Below are 19,624 nucleotides of genomic sequence, written 5' to 3'. Positions count from 1 at the left end.
TCAAACTTAAGATAGAGAACGAAAGCGAAAAATTCAACATTTTTTTCCATTCGCAAAGGGGCACAAATCTAGAAAGATAAAAAAAAGACGCTGCCTGAATGTCAATCTTAATCTGTGTATTGTGGTAAAAGGCATTGTATAAAAGTTAAACAACATTTGGTAGAGGAAACTATAGTTTTTAGAGAACAGGAACCAATATACGTACGTTGATAAAAATGTGTTTTCCAGAAAAAGTGGTATGCCCACGAATCATTTCAATTTCAAACCAGTATGTTACATTACAAAATAAATGTAACTGTAAACGATTTGTACCTTCTAGTTAATTCAATTACATGCATTAAGTTTATTTTGTCAAGGTAAATTAAAATCTATAAATCCAACTTAAAACAAATATTTATTACAGTTTTTCTATACCTTTCCAGAATTTGATTTAAAAAGAGTATTTACATAGGCAACATCAGCTTGTATATTAAATGATTTTGGTTTCAGATTCAGTGGGTGCATGGCTGTCACAAATTTATGTAATCCAATGTCATGTAATGATTTGTACATTTTTAACAGCTTTGGATAATCTTCTTTTGATGGCCATGAGGGAAATAAATGGTACTCCAACATGAATTGTCTAATGTTCTTGAAGAGGTTTTCCTGCAGCAAGTATTCAAGGATATTCCACTCATATCCTTCGACGTCGATTTTTAAAACATCAATTGTTCTCTGAAAAGTCAAAGTGTAAGGGCTTAAGTGTAAATATCTAAAGTAAATATGTGATAAATATAAATGAGAAAGTAACTAATTTCCATGAAGTGGTATTATTTTCCGTCATAATTTTCTTGCAACATTATTATTTGCAAGAAGAAGAAAATAATCATAAAACATGTAAATAAAATAATAAGGCAGTTTCATTTCACGGTCAAAGCGAATTTATTCATTTGAGACGCTTTGCATATTGTTATATTGGATTGCATATCAGACATCTGTTGTCGAAGACTGTAAATTGATCTCTACGCGCATAAAATGTTGTTTTGGTAAAATGTTGAGTTGTTTGTCTTGTAAAAGTTTGTGTAAACATTTGCTAATACAATTTTGATACTTTTTTTACATTAATCAAATCGTTAATTTTCTCGTTTGAATTGTTTTGCATAATTTCATGTCGGTGACTTTTATAACGTGCTACGCTGTATGGTTTTGTGCTCATGTTGAAGGCCATACGTTGATTCAGTATTGGTTATGATCTCTGGTAGAAATCTGTCTCTATGACATTCATACCAAATCTTCTCATTTTGATAATGATATGATGTTTTGCGAAGATGGATTTAATGTGTTATAATTTGTAAAATGTGTTTATTAATTCCGCTTATTAAAGTTAGCATATAGGTTGAAAATATTATCTCATACACTCACCCCTTTATGTCCTAGTAAATTCATTATAGTTTTTAAATTCATTACTGGCCATGTTGTATTTCGCCGGACATACATATCCCGTCGAGGGGAAAACTGTTTCGTATTACTATGACTAAGACCAATTGGATGGAAATTCACAGACGTATTACGCACATGTTCCTTCATTTTCATACTGAAAAAAAAAACACAAAAAAGAATTTATTTACATGTTATGTTCACATAAAAGAAGCAGTTGCGGAATGCATCAATTTGTTTTTACTCATCAGGAAGAAAAGTGAAAGATTTCAAAAGAATATTCAAACACCATGGCAAAACAAAATGACAAACTAGACAAAAATATAAAAAAAAACAGCAAACAAAAAGTGAAGTAACAAAAATACAGAACTCCGAGGAAAATTCAAAACAAAATGTCCGTAATCAATTTCAAATTTGAAAGTTTAAACACACCAAACGAATAGATATCAACTGTCATATTTCAGGCTTCTAATGCGTTTTCTCATGTAGAAAATAGTGAATAAAACCTGGTTTTATAGCTATCTAAACCCCTCACTTGTATGAAAGTCGCTTAAAAAATTCAAAATATTGACAGCAATATCTGAACAAAACAAATATACATAATAGGTAAGGTGTTAAAAAGACGTGTACAGAAGTCAACATTGTGTTATAATCTTAATCACTATAAAAACAAACAAATATGTAACAAAGAAGCACGAAATGGTATTAAGATCAAGCATGTCAACAAAAATTAAAGACAAGAGTAAACAGATTAACATAGAACAATAAAACAATGACTGGATGTATAAGTACAGAGCCACGTCATATATGTTACTATTGTATCAAAGAAACATAAAAAGGCATATAGAAAACGCAAATGAGCAAAAATGAAAAACAAGAATACAAAAAAGTTTTGCAATAGCACATTAACGGGTTGGATAAGTACAGAGACACGTCATATGTATCAGAGAAACACCAAAAAAATGCATAAAGACAAAGACTATTAGCAAAAATGAAATATAAGAATACGAGAATTAGCATAGAACCACAACACAATGACGGAATGCACAAGTACCGAGCCAGTTCAAATGAATATCAATAAAAAAAAACCAGACTAGACAGTAACAGTAATATTCATAAATTCAAATATATAATAGTATAAAAAATGCATAAAGACAAAGAATATTAGCAAAAATGAAATATAAGAATACGAGAATTAGCATAGAACCATAACACAATGACGGAATGCACAAGTACCGAGCCAGTTCAAATGAATATCAATAAAAAAAAACCCAGACTAGACAGTAACAGTAATATTCATAAATTCAAATATATAATAGTATAAACCAGTTATAAGGATGATAAACAACGTCAGTACCCAGAATCTATACTTTATTACCATCGTGTATTATTTGTTAAGTTGATACGAAATATTTATGAACTTTTTTTTCTCAGAAAAATGACTATCCTTTTTTTTTTTTACATACCCCTGATTCATCAACTTTACATCCTCACACACTGGTGAAGTTTTACAAAGTATGAGTAGGAGCTGCAAGCTTTTGAATACCGAATAAGTTGGGAAATGTGTATCCTAGTGATGGGTATATTTCCACTAAGGTTGGGGGCGGGGGGAATTGATAATGTAAAATTAAAAAAACGTCTCGTTTGTCATAAATTTCTGGTACTGAAATGACGGTATATATGTCAAATTCTAGGTTTAGGTCTAAAAATGAGGCAGAGGACGCCGTGTCTGTTTTTAATTTCAAGTTCTTGTGGGATATATCAATGGAATTCAACCGGCAGAAAAGTTTGGATTGTTAATGGGAAGAACGTCATCAATATATATGAAAGTTGAATTAAATGACCTGGCTTCTTTGATCGTCTTGTTTTTGACAATTGTTTGAAAGACTGTTAGCTTTTTGATGTTGAGAATATGAAATAAATTGAAATACTAAAGTATTTTTTACGTAAAAAAGAAGTCATAAAACGTTATGAAAGTTGTTCGTCTTGAAAAAGTAAGGTAGTAAGATCAAAAAGAAAATGTACAAATTTCCGATAAGAAATAATCAAAGAACATATCCTTTGTCTGAAATATTTCATTCTCAATTTTATTATTTATTTCAAAACGTAAATGAAAGTATGAATGAATGTATGAGTACATTAAAATTGTTTAATTCAGGCTTAAATCATGTGACCATTTAAAAAAATCTTACCTGGGATCAAAAGAATGCACCTCACAGCCAAGACTAGCCATTGCATCATCGAAACTAAAATCAAAACCTATACTGAAAATAAAGACATCAACATAATTAATAAATATTTCATTATGTTTATACTAGATAAAGTCCTTATACTGAGAAATACATATTTAAATCTGAGTGTAAATTCACATTGCGATAAGACGTGTCACGGTACTTGTCTATCCCAAATTGATGTATTTGGTTTTGATGTTATATTTGTTATTCTCGTGGGATTTTGTCTGATGCTCGGTCCGTTTCTGTGTGTGTTACTTTTTAGTGTAATGTCGTTGTTCTCCTCTTATATTTAATGCGTTTCCCTCGGTTTTTGTTTGTTACCCCGATTTTGTTTTTTGTCCATGGATTTATGAGTTTTGAACAGCGTATACTACTTTTGCCTTTATTTAAGCTGGGTTATCAATTATAGACTACCATATTTTTTATTGATAACGTTAGTTCTGCCGTTCATTCTACGGTAAAATATGGTCTTTAGAATGTGTATTTAACCAGTGGTATCAATCAAATCAATTAGTCGACCTCTACGATGTGCCAGTGCTCCCACTCGCTAGTTAGTGGCATGTTTATGGGGTCTTATAGTCGTCAGGTCTGTAATTATACCGATTGTGTCTATTTTCGATTGTGACGATTTGACTGAGTGTGAATACACAATGCGGTAGATGGATACATAGCAGAAGACGCTTATCCTGTTGTCGCATCCGGTCTCGCAGCGTTCTGGAGTTTAAGAGGTTCCTTCATTATTTATCTCTGCACATCGGTTTCACATTACTGTTGATTTTTAAAAGCCACCAATCTAAAAGAGGGACGAAAGATACGAGAGGGATTTTAAAATGCAGTCCATATAGAAGTTTAAATACCGTATTAATTTAACTTCCAATAAGTACGGATAGATATTTCAATCAATTTTCATAAATAAGAATTAAAATCTTTTCAGAAAAATCAAAATCGAGTGGAAATGTAAACGATGATTTAAGAAAGCGCTTTGGACGCATTAAATTTATAACCTGTCCTTTTCATTTAACGGCACTGTGTTTATACCTCTGCTGGTAGACTATCAGTCCCCGATAGTATCATCAACTCAGTAGTCAGTTAGTTCATTCAGTGTTGGCATGATAATTAACAAACCTCTGGCTCACTATAAAATTGTCCTTTATAACTTTTGAAACTATATCGGTAGGAATATAAATAAATCACTTTGCACAAGACGGGATGAAAATGAATATTCTGCAACATGAAATGAGGATAGGTCCCCGAGGATACAAAAGCGTGGAGAATTTTCGCGCATGAAGCCTCGGAAAAAATAAGCATGATCAAAAGCAGATAAAAAATAAAAGATCTAAAAACATTTGCCAGAATCTCGATTTTTTTTGTTTTTTTTTCAAAACTTCGGAAAGAACTTTCTTGTTACATGTGTAACAACATCCCTTGTATTTATAAAACCGATTGTATTCATGTCAACAGAAATTACATTGCAAGAACATCTATTTTTACAAATTGAATGAAACATGTCTTACCCAAAAGAATATACAAGACAAGGTTTCTTGATTTTGTATCCTGGATCCAAGCAAATCCACCAATTTCCAACTGACTTGAATCGTTTACATCGATAATCTATGGATCTGTGTTGAAGGTCCCTAAAGTATTCGTAAACATCTAATCATTTTTAGTATCTCATGACTTTTCTGATTTTTATTATTAGATTTTTGATAAGTTAACTCTGGTTGTAAATATTTCGCAGATTAACAAAAACAATTTAATAATCTATAACCTAGGAATGTTCTTCCCATTAGATGGACTAGAAAAGAAAGGGCGGGAAAATTAGACCACCTTCGCAGTCTCTCTAAAAAAACCAAACAAATGCTTAAGCCAATAACTATCTGATTGGTTGATTTCTAGTAAATACACATACGATATCGCCGGTTTGCGTATGAATTACCACGAGTATATCGAATTACCTTCGAAACTGAAAGTATGGAAGGCGTAAATAATACAGCGTTGTTTAATACCATGCATAAAAAAACAAAAAGGTATGAATAGTGCAGTTCCGACCTTTCTAGACCCTCATGGGTAGTTAAGGACGTTAAACACCACGAAGTGGTGAAACATTGCACACTCGATTAATGATAAATTGTGAAAGTTTGAAAGTATGATATATTTTTTTGTATGCTGGATTTATTCAATCACATGCAACGCTCGAGATAAAAAGATTATTAAAAATTCGAGGTATAATATATAAAAATTTTGGGAGCATACAAACCGCAAAGGCAACTTACATTTTTCAGAAAGTATGTGGATTATATTTGAAATAATTTATTAAGAAACATAAACTACCTAGATTTGAAATACAAAATGAGGGACTAATCCTAAAAGAAGATTAACTGTGTTAAAAATGTAATATAATGATATAGATAGAAATAGTTTAAGCATTGTAAAATGACATTACCATTGTAAGAAAGCAGCTGACCTCCACCAGTCCGTTTCAGTAATATTGATTGACACGTTAAATGAAGGAAGTTTTACATTCCAGTCATCTATACTAACAGGTTCAACTGGTACCTTCTCGGGAGGTTTGTGAACTGGTTTATTAAATGCGGCAGTTTTATTTTCTGTTATAAATAAATGATAACAATAAATAAAAAAATAAGGGGAGGTACCAAGAGGCATTTGAAAATTATTAATCCAGTAAAACAATCAAGTACAAACAGTAAAACGACGTAACCGCGACACTACAGAGAGACTTTTAATAATTTTTATTCTGACGAAAACTGAGGATGATTCACTAGTGACAACCGCGGTGTGGCTTCTGTCTATGATATGTGCACGGTGATTCATTTCAAGCTATTTTCAAAAGACAGCAACAACAAGTTGTTTAGTTCAGAGTTTTCAATTAATGAAAAGTTTTTTTTTTTTTTCAAGTTGAAGTCATCACTTTGTAAATTTTACGGACGCCATCAAGAGTTTGTTTACCTTTATGGAATATCCGTTATAATTACTGTAACAGATGATATTGGATATTTTCCTTGTCGTAACTGCCATTCCTTTCCCTTTTCACGAATGTGACCTACCGAATTTGGCAATTTCACATGAGCAACACGACTGGTGCCACATGTGGTGGGGTTTGGGTTGGTGTTGTTGTTGTTCCCATATAAGTGACATGTTGTTCACGCATCTTTGTCAATATAATGGAATTCAATGCGACTGTCGTACAAGTTAGCGGTTAAGCGCTATAAAACGAGATTCATCCACCATTTTCTACATTTGAAAATGCCTCTACCAAGTCAGGAATATGACAGTTGTTGTCCATTCGTTTGATGTGTTTTGTCATTTGATTTTGCCATTTGATTAGGACTTTCCGTTTTGAGTATATCAAATATTTTATCTTATTGTATTAATTTTAACATAGATGTATGAAATATTTACCGAAGTACAACATCAATTATTTAACAAGGAATCACGAGTTTAGTAGATGGTAACGTTTCATATGTGGTGGCGCTCAGAAACTCAAGTTACTTTGTAGTGGCTTCCAGTTACTATAAATATGTCATTGATATTGTACCGTGATTCTTGAATCTTGTTTTTGTATTATTTGTTAATTGATACGCCCAACGTTCTGTGTGAAGTTTTATGCAATAATCATGAATAGTTTCTGAGATATGGCGAAACATGTTCTAACTGTAAAATAAAATTTTGAATCATCACCAAAAATTATACAGATGTTTAGATTACTATAACTAAAAAGTATGTAAAGTTTCAAGCAATAATCTTAAATTGTTTTTTTTTAGATACGGCGCGATATGTGACCCCCTCTTTCTTTTTTTCTTTTTTTTATAAAAAAACCAATAACTCTAAAATTAAATTTTGAATCATCACCAAAACGTATACAGATCTTTAAATTAATATAACTAAGAAGTGTGTAAAGTGTTAAACTATTATCATATATCTTAGAACAGAACTTAACATATTGTATGAACAACTCTCTCTTTATACAGAGCTTAACATATTGTATAAAATAATTTTCTTTTTGTACAGAGCTTAACATACCGTAAGAAACAACTATCTCTTTGTACAGAGCTAAACATTTTGTATTAAATCTGTCTCTTTGTACAGATCTTAACATATTATATGAAGAATTGTCTCTCTGTACAGAGCTTAACACATTGTATGAAGAATTGTCTCTATGTACAGAGCTTAAGACATTGAATGAAGAATTGTCTCTATGTACAGAGCTTAACATATTGAATGAAGAATGGTCCCTCTGTACAGATCTTAAGACATTGAATGAAGAATTGTCTCTCTGTACAGAGCTTAACACATTGTATGAAGAATTGTCCCTCTGTACAGAGCTTAACACATTGTATGAAGAATTGTCCCTCTGTACAGAGCTTAACATATTGAATGAAGAATTGTCTCTCTGTACAGAGCTTAACACATTGTATGAAGAATTGTCTCTCTGTACAGAGCTTAACACATTGTATGAAGAATTGTCCCTCTGTACATAGCTTAACACATTGTATGAAGAATTGTCCCTCTGTACAGAGCTTAACACATTGTATGAAGAATTGTCTCTATGTACAGAGCTTAACATATTGAATGAAGAATTGTCTCTCTGTACAGAGCTTAAGACATTGAATGAAGAATTGTCTCTCTGTACATAGCTTAAGACATTGTATGAAGAATTGTCCCTCTGTATAGAGCTTAACACATTGAATGAAGAATTGTCCCTCTGTATAGAGCTTAACACATTGTATGAAGAATTGTCTCTCTGTACAGAGCTTAACACATTGTATGAATAATTGTCTCTCTGTGAAGAGCTTAAGACATTGTATGAAGAATTGCCTCTCTATCTGTACAGAGCTTAACAAATTATATGAAGAATTGTCTCTCTGTACAGAGCTTAACACATTGTATGAAAAATTGTCTCTCTGTACAGAGCTTAAGACATTGTATGAAGAATTGTCTCTCTGTACAGAGCTTAAGACATTGAATGAAGAATTGTCTCTCTGTACAGAGCTTAACACATTGTATGAAAAATTGTCTCTCTTTACAGAGCTTAAGACATTGTATGAAGAATTCTCTTTGTTCAGAGCTTAACATATTGTATGAAGAATTGTCTATAAAGCCTTTTTGTATTGCAGAAGCTTATTATTTTGAATTGCAGCAGTCTATTCAGAAACCCATATAAAATACTAATTAATGTTGCTGTCATGTGTTGTTCATGATGTAGATATATAACGGCACGTGTACCTAATTAATTGAATTCTACTTCTTTAAGATGCATTAAATGTCGGAACTATATATAAATAGCTATTAACAATGTTATTTCAACTGATCGGGTGGAGCTTACGTTAAAATTTGCATAAGAACAGTCTATTTGAAGATGTGTGTGATAAGGATGATTGCCGTTATAATTATTACTGATTTCTAATCACCTATCAGTGTCATCAAAGGAATTTCCAATCAATGGCTGGACACTTCATTAATGGGTAAAACACCTATCTATAGATGGACTGGTTTATTGTGACCGAATCGGTTAAACTCCGCCCAGTCAAGTGAAATAAATAGAGTAAATATCAGTCGGATAGACGTTGTTATTTATAAATTTTATCCATTTTTAATTGTCTACATTATAGATAAAACTGCACACATGAAATAAGCCATATGACGATCAATTATTAAATCGTTATTTTCTCTTACATCTGTGATATCATTTATAAGGCATGCAAGTATCTCAAAACTATAAATAAACAGATTTTATACAAAACAACAGTTTTAATACTTAGAATTATTTTATCCACAAATTGTCCATTGATAAATTAAGCAATAACTAATTTTATTGTATAGCAATATAATATTTCCCACAGAACGTAACCAAAAGTTAGCGTGCAATAAATTCTAATATTGCACTAGTGCAATAAGTCTTCAATATTCATGACGTCATCAACGACAAAATCTTATCTAAAACCATTTTTTACTTTCAAATATTATATTGCTATACAATAAAAGGGTTATTGCATGAATATTGGGGAATATTGTCCCTCGTAGAACATATATTGCACTCGCAAGCTCGTGCAATATAAATTCTACTCGGGACAATTTTCCCCAATATTCATGCAATAACCCTATAATATATATAAGAAACCTAAGTTCCAACTGACACAAAGAAAAGTTGACATGATATCATCTATTAATTAAGGTTCTGCCAATTGGTCAAAGAGTTCATAACCTTTATACGTAATAACTCATCCCTGGTTTTAAATTGTTTTGGTTTAGCGTACCTGAGTAACTTAAATCCAGATTCTTTTTTGAGAATTGTTTATATTACCAAATAGTATATTGCACGCGGAAGGAACCGAACCATAATCTGTTTCCTGCAAGCAAAAGTAGACGTTTTCAGTGGTCTGCTTCCTCAAACACCTCTCCCTAGTTTTCCGTGTTACAGATTTCGAGGCTTCATATGCAAGTTTCATGATAAAATACTACTTTTGACGATTTATCCCTGTATGATTTCCGGTTTCTTCAGTGCAATATATTATTAAATACTAACAATTCTTAAAAAAGAAATTTGAATGCCTGAACCTGCCGTGCTAATGAATGAAAGAAACGTAGACTATCTGTTCTAATTGGTAGTTTCAACATATCATATATACGAAGCACGAATTCAATTATTTCGGAATAACTATAATTTTTCCTCGTTAATTATGTTCCTAATCTTTGGGTTGTTGACAGCACGGTCCATCATGAGATTCCCAGTACTTCGCTTTTATGTTTAATTTAATCCCGTATTTACCTCCCAGTTCAACATGCGAGTATCTTCAATATATCTATTAGCATATCGACTTTTCTTTTTACTTTTATATTTCTATTTCTATTTTAGCAATCCGATGGTGTTTATTTTTAGTGTTCAGTGGAATTATGTAGTATCTTTTCACTTCTCTATGGCTTTCAATTGAAATGTTCGCACAAACAATAATCGTGACTGAACTGTTTTTTTTTTTTTAACTATAATGAATACAAAGGGTAGGGCGTATGGTTTTTCTTCCAGGGTCAGAATTTTCTCTCTCTCTTTTTTTTGGTCATCTACTTGACTACAATATTTTCTTCTCTCATCAAATTGAGGATAAGAATAAAAAAAAATATGAACCCCCTCCCTCTTAAAGTTAAATGGTCGTTCCTTTCAAAACAAGAACATATCTTTTGAGCCCAATAGTGCCTCTATTTTATTTTCTTCTATTCTTACAAACCTGTGTTGATTACGTTTGCATACTGAGGATCCATTGATATATATAGGAAGATGATAAAAAGTAGTCCAGGAGCTAGATATTTTCCCCAATATCGTATCGGTGTCATCATAACTGAAATATAAATAAATTTAAATAGGGAGACGGATTTATATAAGTTTTTCTTGTTTCCGAATCCCTGTATTTCATATTGTATAATTATATTTTGTGCACTTTTTGAAATAAAATATTGTTTAAACTAAACTAAATAAATTTCATATATCACGACTACCACATGATCAAAAAGCATTTTTAAAATCTGCGTCACCAAAAGACATAATAAATTGTTTTACATTTTTTTTAGATGGAGAGAGATTGGCATATATCTAACGACAATAATGCCGGGTCAAAATCTGTGTCGCTGCAAGCAATGTGGTTGTGTTAAACATGTTAGTCCTTGTGGTTAAACCTGTTAGTCCTTGTGGTTAAACCTGTTAGTCCTTGTGGTTAAACATGTTAGTCCTTGTGGTCACATTTATATGTATTGCTCTTAAAAGTATTGAAATATTTAACAAAGATTCGACCGAACCATTAACCCTTGTGTTAACGTTTGGACTTCTCTTTAGATCGATTCAAACTAAACTACCTCTCTGATTTTATAGTTTAGATCGATTCAAACTAAACTACCTCTCTAATTTTATAGTTTAGATCGATTCAAACTAAACTACCTCTCTAATTTTATAGTTTAGATCGATTCAAACTAAACTCCCGATAGTATAGATCTAATAAAAAGCACGATCTTTTGTTCTTGGAAAATATTGCATATCAGTTTGACTTATATTTCTGTTAGATGAAAGGATTCAAGTATCTGCTTTTCCCCCCATACATTTGATCTTTGTATTGCGAATTTCTATCAACCAAACATCTTCTGAAAAGTTATCTAAATGAAACTATGGTGCTCTTTTAAATCTTTAGTAAACATTTGTCCATCCACAATAAAAAAAAAAACTCTAACATAGCGTTCTCGGTTTGTATTTGCTGGAGATATAATTTGGAGCCTATATTTGGCATTTGAATTTTCTTTGCAAATATCAATTAAACGTAAGAAACATTTCCATTCAGTGTCTGTTGTGCCTCACAGCAGCCAGTGTGGTCCGTTAATCTTGAAAATAGACTTTGAACCATAATGTTCTTGTTTGAAATCAAAATAATGATCAACAATTCCAAACATTTTGTGGTATTCAGCAGATTTCCATCAATCATTGGTTTGTATGTTTGTTTTGTTTTCAAAATGGAAAAAGTAGTTGTTTCAAAATGAAAGATGAATTGAATATATTTAACGCGGCTGCGGTTCTATATAATATTGTGTTTAACACCTAAGTACAAGTATAAAAGATTTTATTTCAACATTGCTACATGCATATATGTTCAAGACTATATGAGTATTTGGACCGTACGCGTACGGTCTGGTCCGTATAAGTATACTCGAACGTATGTTCGTACCGTATAAGTATACTCGTACGGTATAGTACAAGCTCGACTATACCCGTGCATTTGTCAAATTTATCAAGAGAAAAACTTGAGGCTCTCAAGAGCCTGTATCGCTCACCTGATTCTACCTGGGTTTTTGAAATCATATAAACAAAAGATGAAATTTAACTACAAAGAAACAAGACTTGGCCAGCACCTCATTAAAAAGGAACATGTATGCTATGTTTGGTTTTATTCAATTTATTGGTTCTCTAAAAAAAGTCATTTGTATGCATTTCCCATAGGGTCCTATGTTAAACTAAGTCCCCACTGGCGGCCATCTTGAATGATGGATCGGCTACAAAGTAACAACACTTGGTCAGCACCTCATAAGGAACATTCATGCTATGTTTGGTTCCATTCCATTCAGTGGTTCTATACAAGAAGTCATTTGTATGCATTTCCCATAGGGTCCTATGTTAAACTAAGTGCCCCGCTGGCGGCCATCTTGAATGATGGATCGGCTACAAAGTAACAACACTTGGTCAGCACATCATAAGGAACATTAATGCTATGTTTGGTTTCATTCCATTCAGTGGTTTTCTAAAAGAAGTCATTTGTATGCATTTCTCATAGGGTCCTATGTTAAACTAAGTCCCCCGCTGGCGGCCATTTTGAATGATGGATCGGCTACAAAGTAACAACACTTGGTCAGCACCTCATAAGGAACATTCATGTCATGTTTGGTTTCATTCCATTACGTGGTTCTCTAGAAGAAGTTCAAAGTGTAATGTTAACGACGACGACGGACGACGACGGACGACGGACGACGGACGCCAAGTGATGAGAAAAGCTCACTTGGCCCTTCGGGCAAGGTGAGCTAAAAATGAAATAAAAACTTTAACTAAATACAAAAATGACGCTACATTGTTACTTTATGAGTTACGCTCTTTGAAATTGAAGTTAATGGAAGTACATACATGTATATTTTGGAAGATAAGTTTTAGAAAATTCAGGAACGTAGCTTCAAAAACCCTCAGGCCAGTGAAATTTAATGGTTAAAGGATTGTCACCTACAATTTTTTCCCTTTTTCAACTGATTTAATAGTTAGTTCTTAAGTTGGTCTGTTATACCACTATCAGGAGCCTGTAATTCAGTGGTTGTCTTTTGTCTATGTGTTACATATTTGTTTTAATTCATTTTTTTTGTACACAAATAAGGCCGTTAGTTTCTTGTTATGACCAAATAAGAAAATATATATTTAGACAATTTCGCGTTCCGTCTTTCGACAAATGATTTGTGAAAATCTAACTGTAAATGCCGTCAAATGTAGTTTTGTATTTCTTTTTACATTCACTTGCCGATGTATTTGTGTGTTGAGAAATCCAGAACTAATAAAAACTTATGTGTATATGAGCATTGGAGGGTGTGGATATTGGATATAGGTAATAGGAACGTTCATCTTACATTGAGCCCGAACACCAACAATTGTGGAATTATCCTATTTGACGTCATAATGATTTATAAAATGTACGTCACGTCAGTTCATGGTATCGCATTCAGAATTTATTTTATTTCTTTATTCTCTAGATACCTTTTTTACATTTTTTTAACAAATTTTGGTCGTATTTTGGTATCACGTTGTCATTGTCAGCGTCGTCCGAAGACATATGGTTTCCGGATAATAACTTTAGTATAAGTAAATAGAAATCATTAAATTTTAATATTAGTACAATGTTTATAACCACAAAAGGAAGGTTGGGATATAATTTGGGGGTTATGGTCCCAAAGGTATAGGAATTAAGGGCCCAAAGGGACCAAAACAAGCATTTATCTAGTTTTAGGGAACAATAAGTTGTGTTTAAGTATTTCGATTGCTTTGAAATTGTACCACAAGGTTCCATATTACAAAGGAAATGCTGGGATTGAGTTTGGGGTTAATTTCCCTGAACATGTAGGAATAAGGGTCCAAAAAGAAGCATTTTTTCTAGTTTCCAGTCAATAACTTGTTTTGAAGTGTATGAATCTCTCTGAAATTATGCCAAAAGTTTTCATACTATAAAGGGATGGTTATTGGGGTTCTGGCTCAGATAATTTAGTAAATAGGGGGAAAACAAGGGTTTGTCTGGTAAAATGACAATTTAGACAATAATATAAAGCAGTGCAGGGAGGTAATCCAATGGTAGACCAATTCAATTTAAAAAATATTACTATATATATAATTGATTACCTCCCTTACACTGCTTGAAAATTGTACAATTTTCTAATTTCAGATTTAAGAAATTGAAAAGAATATTTCTTCAAATATTTTTGTTGTTGATGGGATTAATAAACAACAGCATAGTGAATTGCTAAAAACGAAAACAATTTTTTTAAGTTCATTAGACCACGTTCATTCTGTGTCAGAAACGTTTACCGTGTCAACTATTTAATCACAATCCAAAATGTATCCAGCTTGTATGTTGTGTCCATACTTGCCCCAACAGTTCAGAGTTTGACCTGAGTGTCCTCTGCGGTCATATTAAGCTGCGCCCTGTGGAGCATCTAGTTAGCATTTTGAAAAAGGCTAAATGAAAGACTAGTATGAAGTTTTGAGCTAAAACTTAACGAAACATATACTATCAACTGAAGGAATGTTTCTCTTCTTTACAATACAATTTTTTTTACTGTAGATTGAGTGTTTTGTGAGGTTATACATATTAATCTTTGATTAATTTTGCATGTGATTAAAAACACTTTACCAATTTAAACAACTTTTGTAGGTATGTTTTTATGCACCATTTATTCGTTGTCCAATCCGTATGTCCCACTCCCGGTTAAAGTTTTTGGTCGAGGCAATTTTTATTGATGTTGAAGTCCAATCAACTTAATGCTTAGAACGCATGTTCCCTATGATATGATCTCTCTAATTGTAATTCTAAATTATAGTTTTACACCAATTTTCACGGTCCACTGAACATAGAAAATGACATTGCGGCTGGGTCATCCGTGTACTATGGACACATTCTTGTGTATATGTTATAAATATTAAACAAGCAAGTAAGTATATTTGATTTATTCTGCACGGCTCAGGTGACCTTAATTAACCAGAACGAATTTATGAAATTTTTAGAAATTATGTGCAAATTTGTCATCATCATCATCATCATACATATACAAAGTTCAAAATTAATGGAACAAAATTATCTACAGATACTGTATTTTTTTCATTTATCAAACCAAGGAGGTTATATCTAATATAACCTCCTTGATCAAACTGATAAACAAATAACTACCGAAAGGAGAAGCCCATGCTATGTAATGAGCCATTCCAGTTAATGTCTGCTAAATGGGGATGGATGGTCCTTTCTGAGGGTTGTAAAATTTATACATCTTAGGGGGTGTAATTCTGTTTTTTTTTCATCTGACATGTACAATTATACGCAAAAAACTTCTGAGGGTCTTGCAGCACTAAATAGTTTTGCAAGGGTCAAAATAATTACATCTTAGGGGATACAAAAATGCATATTTCAGATCTGAAGGGTGCTTAGACAGTTTCGTATCATACATTATCTTGTATTATATTTAATTGTCAGCAAAATTCTAATGGGTACACCGGCCCCTTGTAGTAAAAAATTCTGATAAGTCAATTTTCCCCATGAAGGCCCATCCACCCAATATGAATAGAAACTCTTCATCTGATAGGTCTTAAATATTTAAATTTGACAGGTAGATTTTCATGATGTTTTTGTTCTGACACAAATAAACAAAAAATTCCCCATCTGTCCGCACCTGTCAGAAATTAACTGGAATTGTACTAACAGGATCAAAAATATGAAGTTTTTAACAATAAAAACAATGTGTGGACTTTAACGGTTCTTCTTTGTGGACTTTAGCGGAACTTGTTATTGTGGACTTTAACGGCGTTTTCTTGTGATCTTTAGCGGAGGTCATTTTGTGGACTTTAGCGGAAAGTTTGTGGACTTTAGCGGCGTTGTGGACTTTAGCGGTTTTGTGGACTTTAGAGGAATTGTGGACGTTAACGGTGCCACAATACACTAATATAGTCCAGAACATATGTTCAGAATATTTAGTTTAAACATATTTATTTAAAGTGGATTGGGAAACAAGTTTTGCAACTTATATTAATCCAATTCCACTTTATGGGTGCGAGTTCTGCCTTGTAGCGGCATTAGCCTACTCTTTTTCGAAATCTACAAGGTGTCTTTAACGTGCAAGAGATATGGCTCTCTCTTTACACGCCTCAGCCATTTATCATCCCCTTCCGACGAACTATCACTGTTTCCTCAAGACCATACTCGCAAATGGTGTCGAGGGAGAGCCGAAAATTGAGTTCCTGAAATTTTCATCCCAAACGGGAATCGTACCACGAACCTTTGTGTTAGTAGTCCGATGCACTAACCACTACACCACGGCTCTCTGTTATTTATAAGTTTATGAGTGATAAGACAAGGTTATTTATTTCTAAAATATGCCAGGCTTCCACCTCAGAATCATACGATTGCTCACTTACATATCACGAATCTGATTTTGTTAAAATATATGATAAACAGATCAATACATGGTAAAATCTGTATCGCATGCTGTATCACCACTAGACGAAATTAATATAAGCGTTCGAGACCTTCGGCCCTCGGGACTGCCATTGGTTTCTCGTGGTGATACATGAGATAAGATAAGATAAGACAACTTTATTTTGATTCGGCATAAGTACACATATACAACACCAGCTCTAAGGAGCTTTTGACTGAATATAAAAACATAAAAATAACATAAGAACAGTCCAATTTGACATATAAATTACCATATCCCGGCTATACAGCATGCAATACGAATTTTGCCATGTTCTTTTCTATATGTAACCAAATAATTTCAATGCATAATGACATGCCAGTTCAGTCTGATGTTCTTAAGAGGGGTGTCTACTTTTGATTTCTCTAGTACCAAGAAACGAGTGATCCAGTTATCATAAATTGGTTAATTGGTTAAAAATATTAGATTTTTTTGAATACGCCTAATTAGTTAAATTAACTAACTTTCTTTTCTTGTAAGATGCCAAAATACCAAAGGACAAAACCGTTCTTGTTCGACTAGTCAAGAAAATACAGTACTGAATGTTCGAACCATTTAGACTTTCTCTATATCTGACATTGTGTATATAAACAGACACATTTACAAAACATTTTGGGAAGAAATGTGTTTTGAAATGGTAATAATGAGTTATACACAATGGATTTCACAATGGACTGTACAGTAATTTAATTGGATTGAATCTCAAAAATAATAATAAAACAGGCTTGAAATTGAAAATATAATGAACAAATATGTAAACAGTTTACTACTTACTGATTAATCTCTTCAAGTGCGTGTGATATTCATTCACACAGAATACACATTTCCTCGTAGTGTGTCTGCACCGTCTACACTCTTACTAACTACTTACATCAACATACATATAGATCATATTGCAGCTGACTGGCATTGATTGTATGTAGCTATATTTTATTACATCATTTAAAGCGATTACTGGCCATATCCCGGAAAAGAAAGAATAAGATAAAAGTCTTAGAAATAAGCTTTGTTAGCCCGCTGAGGGTGGAAGGTTTGGCGTTAGCATGCAGTTTTTTTTTGGTTATATATATTTTTTTATTATTTTCATATCATTCTTAAATCTCATCTACAAATAAAGATGTACAAACAATAGTTATGTAATTTGAACTCATAAATATATATGGTTAAACCTTATTGTTACTAAACCATGAAATACTAGGTTAATAATAAAATACAGAATACATGTTATTAAACTCTATTTCTTAATGAAACTATCAATATTTGACCATTTTTTTTGTTGCTATATTGGTTGAGCACATATACCCATAGAGACCATGTCAGACTGACTTATACTTTATAGAGGATGGACAGAAACAGATAACAGTAAATGAAATATTAAAATAATTCGGTCTTTGACAAATCAGTATTTCTTATTACGGATATAATCATTTGTAATGCATTCCATTTTCTATGATTATGTTTTTAGTATTAATTTATGTATCGAGAATGTGTTTAAATTACTCAGTGACTCAATATATTATAATATTTTTTATACGCTCGTTTATGGAACTTATTTAAGAATTGAATGCTTCTTTTTGTAAATTTATTGGGTGGTAAAAGCGTTGACCGAAGTACATTTTGTATGAAGCGCGGAAGGGCTTCATTCTCAAAATGTACGCACGGTCAACGCGTTTACAACCCTATAAAGTTTCAAAAAGAAGTATTCAATACTTATAATTACATTTTTTTTAGCTAAAATCATGAAAACACGATTTTTATCCAGTTTTATTTAATTCACCTGTGCACTTTTTTGTGGAACCTCGTGTCATCATGCATGATAAATGTTATTGTCTGATGCAATTGTTTACGGAATAACATGTTAGCCAATCAGAATAACGTATTATAATTAAACTTACATCTAATGTAATTATTATGGTATACTGTTGTCCGTATGTTGTCAACATGTCGGACATTAACTCAAAAAAACTCTTTAACCAATTTGCACTAAACTTTGGGAAATTGTTTATATCTATTGACGTTTTTTATATACATTTTAGATTTTAAGTTTCTAGGTAATGGGTTCAATTGGTGTTTTTTTTCTTCAGTTTTCTGATTATATCTCAAAAATGCTTTCACAAAGCAAGGAATTTTGGTGAATTGTTTATATCTATTCACATGATGTCACTTTCAATCTTTTGTAAATTCTAGATTTTACGTTTCCGAGTTAACGGGTTTTATTAATTAAAAAGGGGGATTTCCAGTTTTCAGACATTAACACAAAAATATTTTTAGCAGTTCTCATGAAATTTTGCTGAAATGTTTATATCTATTGTTGTAAACTCCCTTTCGATATTTATTAATTTTAGATTTATGTTATTGAGTTAAGGGATTTTATTCATTAGAAAAAGGTGGTATTTTATAGTTTTCAAAAATAACTCAAAAATGCTTTCAGCAGTTCTCATGAAACGTTGGTGTATTGTTTATATATATTGACTGAAGCTCCCTTTGTTGCTAATAAAAAAAAATGACCTAAAAGAGTTTGAATATTCTGACTTTTCCTAAATGACCACTTAATGAGGTGTGTGAATTCTTCTTAATAAGACTATGAGGCAAAGTGTGACATTGTATATAGGGTAGAAAAATCAAAAGCACCAATTATAAGTAAGCAATTTATCAAGTACTTCGAACGAATTTTGACACTCCAAAAGCAATTTATTCCACTAGTTTCAAGGCCT

The 19,624-nt window shown here is 32.3% G+C and overlaps 2 protein-coding genes across 2 annotated transcripts in view; one reads left to right on the top strand and one right to left on the bottom strand.

Annotated features, from left to right (window-relative positions):
- Positions 1-19,624, top strand: part of LOC134706935 (probable methyltransferase-like protein 24) — a 130,969-nt gene that overhangs the window by 32,999 nt on the left and 78,346 nt on the right. The window lies entirely within an intron of this gene.
- On the bottom strand, positions 376-17,861 carry LOC134706934 (probable methyltransferase-like protein 24). Its single transcript, XM_063566309.1, has 7 exons — positions 17,685-17,861; positions 10,892-11,002; positions 6,094-6,256; positions 5,165-5,284; positions 3,609-3,680; positions 1,402-1,573; positions 376-714 (listed from the first exon to the last, which is right to left on the bottom strand). The coding sequence occupies exons 2-7, from the start codon at positions 10,998-11,000 to the stop codon at positions 409-411; spliced, it is 942 nt and encodes a 313-aa protein (XP_063422379.1). The 5' UTR covers positions 11,001-11,002; positions 17,685-17,861; the 3' UTR covers positions 376-408.

Source organism: Mytilus trossulus, chromosome 2 (assembly GCF_036588685.1).
Source record: "Mytilus trossulus isolate FHL-02 chromosome 2, PNRI_Mtr1.1.1.hap1, whole genome shotgun sequence".
NCBI lineage: Eukaryota > Metazoa > Mollusca > Bivalvia > Mytilida > Mytilidae > Mytilus > Mytilus trossulus.
The sequence above is the reverse complement of the archived record's forward strand: the minus strand, read 5'-3'. Positions and strand labels throughout refer to the sequence as shown.

Bases quoted from the DNA above. Each gene is read 5' to 3' on its own strand.
- LOC134706934 (XM_063566309.1), bottom strand. From the start codon at position 11,000: ATGATGACACCGATACGATATTGGGGAAAATATCTAGCTCCTGGACTA. The intron at 3,681-5,164 runs GTAAGACATGTT...CTTTATTTTCAG, and splicing joins TGTCTTGTATATTCTTTTGG to TATAGGTTTTGATTTTAGTT. The intron at 715-1,401 runs GTGAGTGTATGA...TTGACTTTTCAG, and splicing joins ATTTACTAGGACATAAAGGG to AGAACAATTGATGTTTTAAA.